At 47.1% G+C, this 12,525-nt stretch overlaps 1 protein-coding gene across 1 annotated transcript in view; it reads left to right on the top strand.

The window, feature by feature from the left end:
* Window positions 1–12,525, top strand: part of AP4M1 (adaptor related protein complex 4 subunit mu 1) — a 56,733-nt gene that overhangs the window by 5,476 nt on the left and 38,732 nt on the right. Inside the window, exon 2 of the mRNA XM_082257019.1 lies at window positions 8,042–8,114. Within this exon, the coding sequence (XP_082113145.1) occupies window positions 8,057–8,114 (58 nt within the window). The 5' untranslated portion in view covers window positions 8,042–8,056. The remainder of the gene's footprint in view (window positions 1–8,041; window positions 8,115–12,525) is intronic.

Genomic DNA, 12,525 nt, shown 5'->3' with positions numbered 1-12,525 from the left:
AAAGGAAGGCACTGCTGAGAGTCAAACTCAGGATTCCTAGACTAGACATGCACTTTGACCAACTAAGCCACAGTGCAACCTCTTCCACGTCTAAAGGACGCAAGTTAGTACTCCAAAGGTTGGTAGAATGATTTCTTAGTTCCCATGAAATACTGATGTACCCTTAGGAATTGAGTCAAGCACAGGTAAAAGCCGCTTGAACTGGAAGAAGGTTAAGAAAAGTTCTCCATGACCGGTGAATTAATCTCTGAGGTTTTTTAATGCAGACATGATAGCCAGGAGAAAGGCGAACATGACAGAGAGGCCTTTAACAGAGACAAAGAACTCTCCGCTCTTATTCTGGAGAGGGGAAGACTCCATTTGGAAAACATCCAATTATTCTGAGGTCTGAGCCTAGTTGCTCCCTTGAAGAATTGTTGGACAGGAAAAGATGCCTAGACCTGCAAACACCTGTGAAGGCTGATATAGCTGACACGTACTCTGAAGGAGCTGATCGATAGAGCCAGATCTAAATCCGACTGGAGGAAGCCCAGAATATTTAGAACATTTAGATGAGTACATGATCTGTCAACAGCAGACATGTATTGCACAGACTTTGACCAGATTCTCCCGTAAACTTTGTGTTCACTCTCCTAGCATTCAAGAGAGAGATGACTCTGGAAAAGCAGCCAAGGACCTCCAATCTCAAGAACAAGACTGTTATACGTAACCGTGCTGGACATGGATGTAGAAAAGCACCCAGTGACAGAAGGTCTGGCCTGATGAGAAGGGGCACTGGATTCCGGTAGTTGATCAGTGCTAGCAAGGGGAACCATGGCCTAATTGGCCAATAAGGCATCACTGTCACTATCTCCACAACTTCTGTTCAGGGTTTTTGTAGAAACCCGAGGAGGACCTGGACTTAAAGAAGCACACAGGATCCACTGCATGATCCGTCAGGGCATCTGTGCCTGAAAAACCTCCACATGTAGAGACCATTCTTTGTTGTCCAACTGGACTCTGGAAAGAAAGTCTGTTAGGATATTCTCTCCTCTAAGATGTAGGCTAGATTCCTCTGAGCCCAAGACATAAATGGCTCCGCTTCCTGTAATAGAGAACAGGGTGTGAGTCTCCCCATGTCTTTTAACGTAGGAGACCGCTGTGGTGTTGACTAGCCTATGAGCACTGACGCTCCCTTCGATATATGGTGAAAGGCCTGTAGGGTGCAGAAGGCTGCCCGTAGTTTCAGAATGTTCAACTCAATCTTGTGAAATTGACAGCCCCTGCCTGCCTTGAGCTATCCCTGACAGGCAGAAAGCCCCCCCCCCCATCCCATATTGGTGGTATCGGACGTGATTGTGAACCAGGAAATGGGGCAATGGAATGGCAAACAAGCCAGTTTCTCCATTGCAGCCACCAGGGGACTCACTCTCATGACTGAGGTTATGTAGATGACCTGAATTCTGCTTTCCTGACAGACTCCATGGCAGCATACGTTCGGGTAGGCCCCGCCTCCTCTCCTACCTCATAGGACCCCACTCCCATAAATCTTTGCTCCCTTTCAGCATCAGTGTTCCTTTTTTGTCCTCCTCATACATACTGTGATATGTTCCTACAACAGTCCTATACTGGAAGCAGGATTGGGTCATCATGGAGCCTCCGCTAAGCCCTTGCTCTTAGCAGGGTATGGAGGGGGCAATCGAAGAGACCCTGGGCAGGAGCTTGGTGGTCTGGCCGAGAGAGCCCAGCTGCGGCGGGTGGCCTATTATTGCCTGAAGAGAGCCCGGTGTTGCGTCTCCTGGGACCCCGTCTCTGCTTCAGGCAGGGTGGTAAGCCCTGTTATGGGACCTTTCTTTCCTCTATGCTTATTTTTATTGCTGCTATATGTCTTGCTGTTCTTTGCCTGTTCTTTGCCTCATTATTTGCCTGTTATGTATTGCCATGTATTGTTACTTAGCTCAGGTTCCCCTGTATAGCTGTCCATGTCTTCCAGTTCGTGCTTCAGTGTCCCCTGTATTCCGGCCGTATCCGCGGCCGCGATATCGGCGTTACTTCCGGGTTGCGCGGTTCGCGCATGCGCAGTGCCCGCCGAGTGTCAGACTTGGCGCGCATGCGCAGGAGTGACGCGGGAGGTCACTTGCGCATGCGCAGTGCGTACGGCGGCCGCGGGCGGGCTATTCAAATCGCTTTTGCATACAGGTCTGGTGGGAGGTCGGCATTAGGATAGCGTCCCCCAGTCGCTTAAGCTTGATATAAAGGTAAGCTTCTGGACACTGTACATGCCTTTCCTATATATGCTAATTACCGCATCTCCTTACTCAGCTAGACAGAGATTTGCAGTTTTGTCTGCAAACCATGGAGTCGTCTCCACCCCCTAGTGGCCAGCCCGCTCATACCAGGTATGTGCCTGGGCAGAGTGGGGGGTGGTTTAGGTGTTTTTTCTCCTGTATCATATGTCACCTCCTGTCCTTTTCTTTGCCTTGTCTGTCTGTTTTCAGCTCTTCCAGGTCTGACCAGCAGCTTAGCGCACGCAATGAAGACAGGCGATCAAAATCGCAACACCGGCACTCCTCGTCCAGAACCAGGCGCAGATCCCCTCAGAGTCAGGGGCACGAGGGCCGGTCTTCTGCCACAAGGAATCATGGTCACTCTGAGCGCCCGCAGGGGAAAAAGTGTTGGGGATGTGGTACCCCAGTCCAGGACGGAACTTCCCTCTGCAATCCCTGCTATACCCAAGCCATTGGTGAACGGGAAAGCTCAGATCAACACATCGAGGAGGTAGTGCGCAGAGTCCTCAAGGACTCCCTTGGTGATCTCCATCGGCCAAGTACTTCAGCGGGGCCATCCCGCTCGCCAGATAGAGATCTCTTGGGTCAAGATCCTTTTGGGTCATCCCAACCCAGCCACCCTTCCATTCTCCCCTCGGATTCGGAGTCTGATTCAAAGGAATCTTGCCTGGGGTTCGAGTTCAACCTGGTCTCCCCGTTGATAAGGGCGGTGAGAGAAGCTCTTGACTGGGAGGATCCTGCAGTCTCCCCCCCAAAGCAAAATAAATTTTTCAAGCAGTTGTGCAAGGAACGCTTGAATTTTCCTTTCCTAGGGGAGTTGGGAGATATAATCTCTGAGGAAAAATTCCATGATTATAAAAATGGCGACGCTTTACCCATTCAAACAGGGGGAAGTGAAGCACCTGGATTCTACACTCCTGGTGGACGCTGCAGTAATGCGCCTCGTGAAGCACGTTACTCTTCCAATGGAGGATACGGTGTCTTTTAAAGATCCTCTGGGGAGGAGAATTGATGCTGACCTCAAACGAGCATATCTTATGGCAGGCATGGCTTGTAAACCAGCTCTAGCCCTGGCCACTGTAGCAAAAGCTATGGAAGTTTAGATTAGTGGCCTCGACGAAACTCTTAAGGGAGTTTCTGAAGAAGCAGCAAGGAGCTCTCCGGTTCAAGAACTAAAGTTGGCTGCAGGGTTCTTGGGAGAGGCGTCTATAGACATTATTCTCCTGCTGGCCCGAGTTATGTTATCTTCAGTCACAGCAAAGCGTGCTCTCTGGCTTCGGCCTTGGGTGGCTGATGCTGCGTCAAAACAGGCATGATGCCGGATTCCCTTTGAGGGTTCTTCCCTCTTTTGGAACAAACTGGATGCAGCCATAACTCGGGCCACGGGCGGTAGGTCCGGCTTCCTTCCCCAGGACAAATGCACGGGCGCTCAGAAACGCTTCTTCCCAAGAAAACAGAATACGAACCGCGCCAGAGAAGCGCGCAGTTACAGACCGGACAAGAGTTACGGGAAAGGTTGGAAATCTAGACAAACCGCCTTCCAGAAGGGTTCCAAGGATCTAGAGATCCTTCTCTCTTATCTAGACACTTTGGTGGCTCAGGAAGCCGTGGTTCCAGTTCCAGAGGCGGAAAGAGGTCAGCGAGTCTATTCACCCCTCTTTCTTGTTCGGAAAAAAAAAATAAATAAAAAAATAAAACGGCACCTGGAGACCCGTGATAGACCTTACGTACCTCAACAGGTCTATCCATCGGGAGAAGTTCAAGATGGAGTCCCTAATCACAATCCAACAGTCTGTTTTGCCAGGGGAATGGCTTGCATCCATAGATCTGAAGGATGCGTACTTTCACGTTCCGGTAGCGAAAGAGTTTCAACAGTTTCTCCGCTTTGCCATCGATCATGCTCACATGCAGTTCACCTGTCTCCCCTTCGGGCTTTCAACATTGCCTCGCACGTTTTACAAGTCCTTATTGGCAGTTGTGGCCTCATCAGGATCAAGGGTGTCAGATTATACCATTATCTGGCGACCTACTTCTTCTATCTCAAAACAGGTCCCAACTTCTTCTGCATCTAGATCAAGTCACATCAACTCTCCAAGATTTGGGTGGATCCTGAACCTCGAAAAAAGTCATCTGGTCCCAACTCAATCGCTGGTATTCAAGGGAGCACTGTTCAACACGGTGAAGTGCACCATTTCTCTGCCCGAGGAAAAAATTCCGGTGGTCCAAGGCAGGGTGGCTCTCGCCCTTGCCTCCTCCTGTCTCACTGCTCGACAGTGTTTGAAGATAGTGGGGACTCTCGTGGTTACAGCCCCATGGTGAAGTGGGCTCTATGGAAACTGAGACCTTTCCAGAGGGGGTTTCTCCAGCAGTGGACGTCAGAGAACATGGCACCGGTTATTCACCTAACCCCATTTAGGAAGGGATGCCTTCCCTGGTGGCTACGTCGAGTGAATCTCATGAACTGCCTTCAAAGCCCTTCAATCCTTCCGACATCTGATCCAGGGAGCTTCAGTCATACTCAGATTGGACAACACTACGGCGGTGGCATACGTCAAGAGACAGGGAGGGACACGCAGCATGTCTCTACTCCAGGAGAAGGAGACGGAACCAATCATGTCCTGGGCTCAGCAACATCTGACCAATCTCTCGGCAGTCTTTGTTCCAGGAGTACTGAATGCGGAGGCAGATTTTCTTTCCAGACACAAACTCGACAACAACGAGTGATCTCTTCATCAGGAAGTGTTCGACTGGATTCTGTTCCTGGGCCTATTTCCAGAAGTGGATCTCTTCGCGGCTCCCCGCAACAACTCCGGAAATACTATGCGAGGTTCCGGGATCCTCAGGCCTTCGGGGTAGACGCTCTTACGGACAGCTGGAATTTTCAAACAGCCCATGCCTTTCCGCCAGTGCCAATTATCCTCCAATTTCTACGGAGACTGAAAACGGAGGAGGTGGAAATTGTAGCAGTAATTACATTCTGGCCCAACAGACCCTGGTTTCCCCTGCTGTCTCTTCTCAGCTTCCAGGATCCAATCTCTCTACCCCTCAGGCCGGACCTACTATCTCAAGGTCTTACTCTGCATCCATGCCCGGCATGTCTGCACCTCAAGGCTTGGTTCTTGAGAGGGGGAGATTGGTGGCCCTCGGGTGCCCAGAAGAAGTAGTCCCTACTCTTATGAGTTCTAGAAGAGGTAGCACTAACAGGGTCTATGAGAGGATCTGATCCGAGTTTGTTAGTCATCAAACCCAGGGGTCTGACTCGGTGAACGCACCTACGGTTCAGCAAGTCCTAAGTTTCTTGCAGTCTGGCCTGGATCTCTCCCTTTCGGTCAGCTCACTCCGGGTGCAAATCTCGGCCATCTCAGCCTTTACCGGGATTTCATGGGCAAAACATCACCTAGTCCAACAGTTTTTTAAGGGCGCGGTCAGGCTCAGGCCCCAGAGAAAACCGAGATTTCCCAAATGGGATCTCCCTCTAGTCTTGGACTTCTTCTCCTCTGTCGATATGTCTTCCATGTCAGTTAGAGAGCTTACGCTGAAGACGGTGTTTCTGGTGGCTATTACTTTTGCCAAGAGAGTCTCCGAGATTCATAATCTAGGATCTAAAGAGCCTTTCCTGACCTTCTTCCAAGAATCCCTATGCTGGGGTCAAACCCCAAGGTGACTTCCGTCTTTCACGAAAATATGGATATAGTCCTTCCCACCTTCAGGACTAATGAAGATTCTCCAGTCCATCCACTAGATGTGGGCAACACTCTAAAACAATATTTGGAATCTACATCCCTTTTCCGTCAGTCGGTCTTTCACGTCATGGGCAGTCTCTAAGCATGTCGCGCCCGATGTGATCTGCAGGGCAGCCTCCTGGTTGTCTATCAACACTTTTCTTTCCCATTATTGTGTTGAACCAGCTGCATTATCCTCTGTTAATTTTGGCATTCAAGTGCTGTCTGTTGACGGTACCAATTAAAGTCTTTTTGTTCAGCATCTTCCCACCCGGGAGAGTTAGCGAGTTATTTCCCGAACGTATGCTGCCATGGAGTCTGTCAGGAAAACGGAAAATTGATATCAAATACTTACCGTAATTTTCCTTTCCTGATGGACTCCATGGCAGCAGGAGTCCCCTCCCAATTCCTGAGTAGGCTAGTTACAGAACACTGATGCTGAAAGGGAGCAAAGATTTATGGGAGTGGGGTCCTATGAGGTAGGAGAGGAGGCGGGGCCTACCCGAACGTATGCTGCCATGGAGTCCATCAGGAAAGGAAAATTACGGTAAGTATTTGATATCAATTTTCCGTTTTCTGGCTCCCACTGCTGGAGAAAGCTCTTCCTGAAGGTCCACCTTCTCCGGAGCGTCCACTTGACCTGATCCACTTGACGGATTCGTAGACACCATAGTGTTGATCATTTTAGGCACTGCAAAGCGTGCAGGTGGGGTATTTGCGCATCTTTTAAAAAAAGAAGAACTTTAATGAATAAAAAAAAAAAAAAACACGATATATCCCTTTTTTTTGTTTAAAAAAATAAAAGATGATGTTACACCGAGTAAATAGATACCTAACGTGTCACGCTTTAAAATTGCATCTGCCCGTGGAATGGCGGCAAACTAGGGTGCCTAAAATTCTCCATAGGCGATGCTTTAAACCACTTTACAGGTTTCCTGTTTAGAGTTGCACGGGGGGGTCTGGTGCTAGAATTACTGCTCTCACTCTTACGTGTGGTGCGATCACCGTTTACATATACGTGCGGGAGTAACGTATCCATTTACATTTTTACGTAAGCACAGTTGGACGGGGGGCGCTTTCATTTTTTTAAAATTTATTTTATACATTTTTTTTTTTTTTTTTTTTTACACTTTTATTTTTTGGAGTAACTTTATTGCTATCACAAGGGATGAAAAACATCCTTGAAAAGATTCATACTGGGATGATGTCTGTAGGTGCAGGCATCATTCCAGTATAACCACTGAAACTGGAGGACGTCCTCCTGGTGGGAAGTGGTTTGATCAGTATTTTTTGCTAGAAAATGACTTCTAATCCCCAAACATTATAAATATTTTTTTAGCAGAGACCATAAGGGAATAAAATGGCGATTGTTGCAAATTTGTATGCAACACGATATTTTCGCAGGGGTTTTAAAAATACACTTTAATGAATGAAAAAAAAAAAACCCTATATCCCATTTATTTATAAAATATAAAAGATGATGTTACGCCGAGTAAATAGATATCTAACATGTCACTCTTTAATTTTGCACACACTCGTGGAATGGCGACAAACTACGGTACTTAAAATTCTCCATTGACAATGTTTTGAAAGACTTTACTGGTTACCAGTTTAGAGTTACAGAGGAGGTCTAGTGCTAGAGATATTGCTCTCGCTAAAACGTTCACGGCAATACCTCACATATGTGGTTCGAACATCATTTACATATGCGTTCACGACTTACGTATGCATTTGCTTCTATGCTTCTGCAGGCATGAGGGCAATTCATTATTATTTCTTATTTATATTACTTTTTGGCTTGTTCTATGACTAATGCCCCACCTGGAAGAGCTGGATCACGTATCAGATTTTGTATGTAAATCTGAACGTTTGGCTCGCAGGCGTGGCTTTAGGGCTAGTAAGAAAACGTTAGAATCCAGATGGTTGTTCTGGTCAGCAACAGACACCTTCATAAATATATATATATATATATATATATTAGACATTGTTTATATATGACTTTTTGCAGTAGTCTTGTAAGAGCAGTCTACTCATTGTTACTTTGTTTTCCAGGGTTGGGACTGAATCATGATCTCCCAGCTTTTCATTCTTTCCTCCAAGGGGGACCTTCTGATACATAAGGACTGTATCCTTCAGTAAAGCTAACCGTGTATATTCATACCTGGATTTCCCTTTGACTCATCTCTAGTAAAATATAATTGCTAGAGCAAGCCAATTGCACACCAAGTGTGCGCCACTGAAAAAAGTAATACATTATGCATTGTAGTGTATCGTGTTCCAATGCTCTGTAATGCATTGCAACATGCCGTGGTGCATAACAATACCACCAAAGTAAAAAAATAAACAGCATTTAACCACTTAGAACTTTCTTTTGGTGGTATTTGATCACCTGTGTGATTTTTATTTTTTGCGCTATGAACAAAAAAAGCGACAATTCTGAAAAAAAATATATTTTTTACTTTCTGCTATAAAACATTCCCAATAAAAAAAAAATTTAAAAAATCAAATCATTTTAGGCCAATATGTATTCTGCTACATATTTTTGGTAAAAAAAAAATCCCAATAAGTGTATATTAACTGGTTTATTGTGTCGACAAACTAGGGGGAAGATTTATGTCATTTTTATTTATTTTTTTTACTGGTAATGGCAGCGATCAGCGATTTTTAGTGGGACTGCGACATTTCAGCGGACAGATTGGACACCTGACATTTTTGGGGGGGACCAGTGACATTACTACAGTAATTAGCGCTAAAAATATGCACTGTTACTGTACTAATGACACTGGCAGGGAAGGGGTTAACACTAGGGGAAATCAAAGGGTTAAATGTCTGCCTAGGGGTTTTTTTCTAACTGTGGGGGGTGGGGGTGGGCTTGTTGCATGAACACAGAGATCTGTGTTCCTAAATAGGAGGAACACAGGATCCCTGTGTTCATCACTGACAGAACAGCGGTCTGCCGTGTTTACATCATTTACGGAGAGAAGTACAGCGGGGACCGGGGGTGGGGAGGGTGTACGGTGTTAGTTCACCTTTACATTTTTTGTTTTCCTGAAAAGGTGAACTTAAACTTTAATGCAGAATTTAAAGCGGAGTTCCACCCAAAAGTGGAACTTCCGCTTTAAATAGTCCTAACCCCCTGACATGCCACATTTGGCATGTCATTTTTGGGGGGGGGGGGGGAGCAGGTACCTAGTTTTGACAGGTACCCACTTCTGCTCGGAGCGCCGCGGCACCCTGAGCGGAAGTTCTCTCTCCCTCCCTCCCTGCAATCTTCTGGGACATGTCAGAGGTCCCAGAAGATAGCGGGCCAATCACGACGCATAGCGCAAACTCGCGCATACGCAGTGCGTACCCGGCTGTGAAGCCGCAAACTGTCACAGCCGGGTGCCCACATCAGTGATGCCGGCGTTGCAGAGCAGAGAGGGAGAAGACGGCGCATCGCTGGACCGTGGGACAGGTGAGTGTGCGGTTAGGCTGGAACTCCGCTTTAACTCTAAACATAAAGAACGCTAGGAGGTAGGGTTTTTTGGAAGAATAGATATGCAAAGTGGGCAGAACAGTGGCTTAGTGGTTAGCACTCCTGCTGTGCAGCACTAAGATCCTCAATTTGAATCCCAACCAGGACACTAGCTGCATGGAGTTTGCATGTTCTCCCTGCACTTGCATGGGTTTTCTCCCACACTCCAAAGACATGCTAGTAGGTTAATTGGCTCCTGTCTAAATTGGCCCTAGCGTGTGTATGTATAGTTTGAACCTCAGATTGTAAGCTCCTTGAGGGCAGGGACTGATGTGAATGTGGAGTATGTAACACGCTGTGAAAATTGTTGATGCTATATAACTACCTTTAATAAATAAAAATAAAAAAGTCAGAAGTCTCTTCTGCCAAAAACCATTTTCCTCTTTCCCCTAGCATTTTTTATTTATTTTCTGCATGCGACATGCAGTGTACGCTCTTATTTTCAGCATCTGCAAGATGCCAGGAATGATCCAGGTGCCTGTGCAGGACTTACTTCATCTATGGCCACCCAGTGGTCTAGGAGGATCTCTGGAGGATCCAGAAGAATTTGCAGTGGAGATGGCAGGGGATGTAGCAGTGCCAGGTGTCTGTACCCATCATAAAAGAACAGCAGGATGTAGGTATGTGTCATAATAATCATACATGCCTGCAGATTATGGAAAAAACCTCCCCCACATCAGTGAAGTTTACTTCTACTGCAAGGATAATTGTCAGGTTATTTACCTTGCGGGACTGCCTGGTGTTGCACAGCCGTTCAAGCAAAAACCAACCCATCTTTAACCACTTCTGGACTGGAAGGATTTGCCCCCTTCCTGACCAGGGCCTATTTTGCGATTCGGCACTGCGTTACTTTAACGGACAATTGCGCGGTCGTGCGACGCTGTACCCAAATAAAATTGATGTCTTTTTTTCCCACAAATAGAGCTTTCTTTTGGTGGTATTTGATCACCTGTGCGACTTTTTTATTTTTTTGCGCTATAAACAAAAAAAGAGCGACAATTCTTAAAAAAAAATATTTTTCACATTCTGCTATATAACATTCCCAAAAAAAAAAAATGTAAAAATCAAAATGTTTTAACATTTTAGGCCAATTTGTTTTCTGCTACATATTTCTGTTAAAAAAAAAACACAAAAAGCTTATTTTGTTTGGTTTGCACAAAAGTTATCGCGTTTACTAACTACGGTTTTGCAGGACTGCGACATTGCGGTGGACAGATCGGACCCCTGACTGACATTTTTTACGCTTTTGGGGGGACCAGTGACATTACTACAGTAATCAGTGCTAAAAATATGCACTGTTACTGTAATAATGACACGGGCAGGGAAGGGGTTAATACTGGGGGTGATCAAGGGGTTAAATGTGTACCTAGGGGTGTGTTTCTAACTGTGGGGGGGGGCGTGGCTTGTGAAATGACCATAGAGACATGTGATCCTATATAGAAGGATCACAGGTGCTCTGTGATCATTCCAGGGAGAAGAATGGTCAGCTGTGTTTACAATAGCTGACCGTTCTTCTCTGTCAGTGGGGATCGATCGTGGATGTCAGGCGGCAGTCGGAGCCGCCTGCCCCGTGCATTGGCTTCCCCGCTGACGAGCGGGGGCGGGAGCATGCCGCCAGCAGCGCGCGCACCTCTAGCTGTAGGTGCGCGACCGACGTAGATCTAGGTCGGTTTGCCTGGGAGAGCCACACTGCCGTAGTAAAAAGGCGGCGTGTGGTTGGTAACCGGTTAAAGCGCACACAAGCACTGTGGCCCCATTTATTCCTATGGGTGAGAATTTCTGCCATCCAGAGGTAAAAAAAAAAAATAAAAAATGTTTTGTCTAAGCACCGTAGAAGACTGCATATTGCTAAGAGGGTATAGAGCCAGGAGCAGTACCCTTGGGTATAAAACAAATGATTCTAAGGCCCCTTTCACCCAGGCGGACCGTTCAGATCCGCCTGTCCGTTTTTTTTGGCGGATCTGAACGGTCCCCCCATGCTTCCCTATGGGGCATCGGATGTCAGCGGAGACATGTCCGCTGACATCCGATCCTTCAAATCTGGACGGATGGAAACCCTATTTTCCACCCGTCCATCAGATCGGTCCGTTCCCATCCAATCCGTTCCCATCAGATTCCATACATCATAGAGATGTATGGGGAACTGACAGCTGTGTCTCTGCACCCCCGCTGAGATAAACTGAGCCCTTATTGTAGATGGGTGTGGTCGCCTTACCTGAGAATGTCAGGGAGTAAAGAACCATTTTAAATTTGAGACATTTTTACCTTACCTTTTTGGCAATAAGTTTAATTTAACTACAGACTTCAGAAACGTGGGTAACATGCACTGATATTTTCAGGGGAGGTTTACAAAAACTGGTGCAAGCAAAATCTGGTGCAGCTGTGCATAGTAACCAATCAGCTTCCAGGTTTTATTGGCAAAGCTTAGGCGCCGTTCACATGTCAGCGTATGGATCGCGGGCAGAACCGCCGCGGTTCCGCCCGCGATCCGGAGATTATTGCAAATCGCGGGACGCCTGTGCGTTGCCCGTTGATTTGCAATAGCCCCCCAAACGCTCAGCGATGTTGCCGCGATTTCCGCCTGCGGAATCGCAGGAACATCGCGCAAAAAAATTGCGGGACGCAATACACTCCAAAGAAGCTCTTGTACTTTTTTGGGCGTAATGCGTCCCGCGATTTTTTTTTTTGCGCGATGTTACCGCGATTCGGCAGGCGGAAATCGCTGCAACATCGCTCAGCGTTTGGGGGGCTATTGCAAATCAACTGGCAACGCACAGGCTTCCCGCGATTTGCAATAATCTCCGGATCATACGCTGACATGTGAACGGAGCCTTAAGGCCCCTTTCACACACTCCGTCTGTCAGACGGACTCCATTTTTCTCAGCGGGGGATCGATCCGCCGATCCCCCATCTGAGCAGGAGGATGACAGCTGTGTCTCCGCGCTGTGTGCAGAGACACAGCTGTCAGTTCCCCATGCATCTCTATGGGGGAAATCGGATGGGAACGGACCGTCGGTCC

Source organism: Pelophylax lessonae, assembly GCF_965119305.1.
Source record: "Pelophylax lessonae genome assembly, chromosome: 4".
NCBI lineage: Eukaryota > Metazoa > Chordata > Amphibia > Anura > Ranidae > Pelophylax > Pelophylax lessonae.
This window is presented reverse-complemented; position numbering and strand designations above follow the sequence as displayed.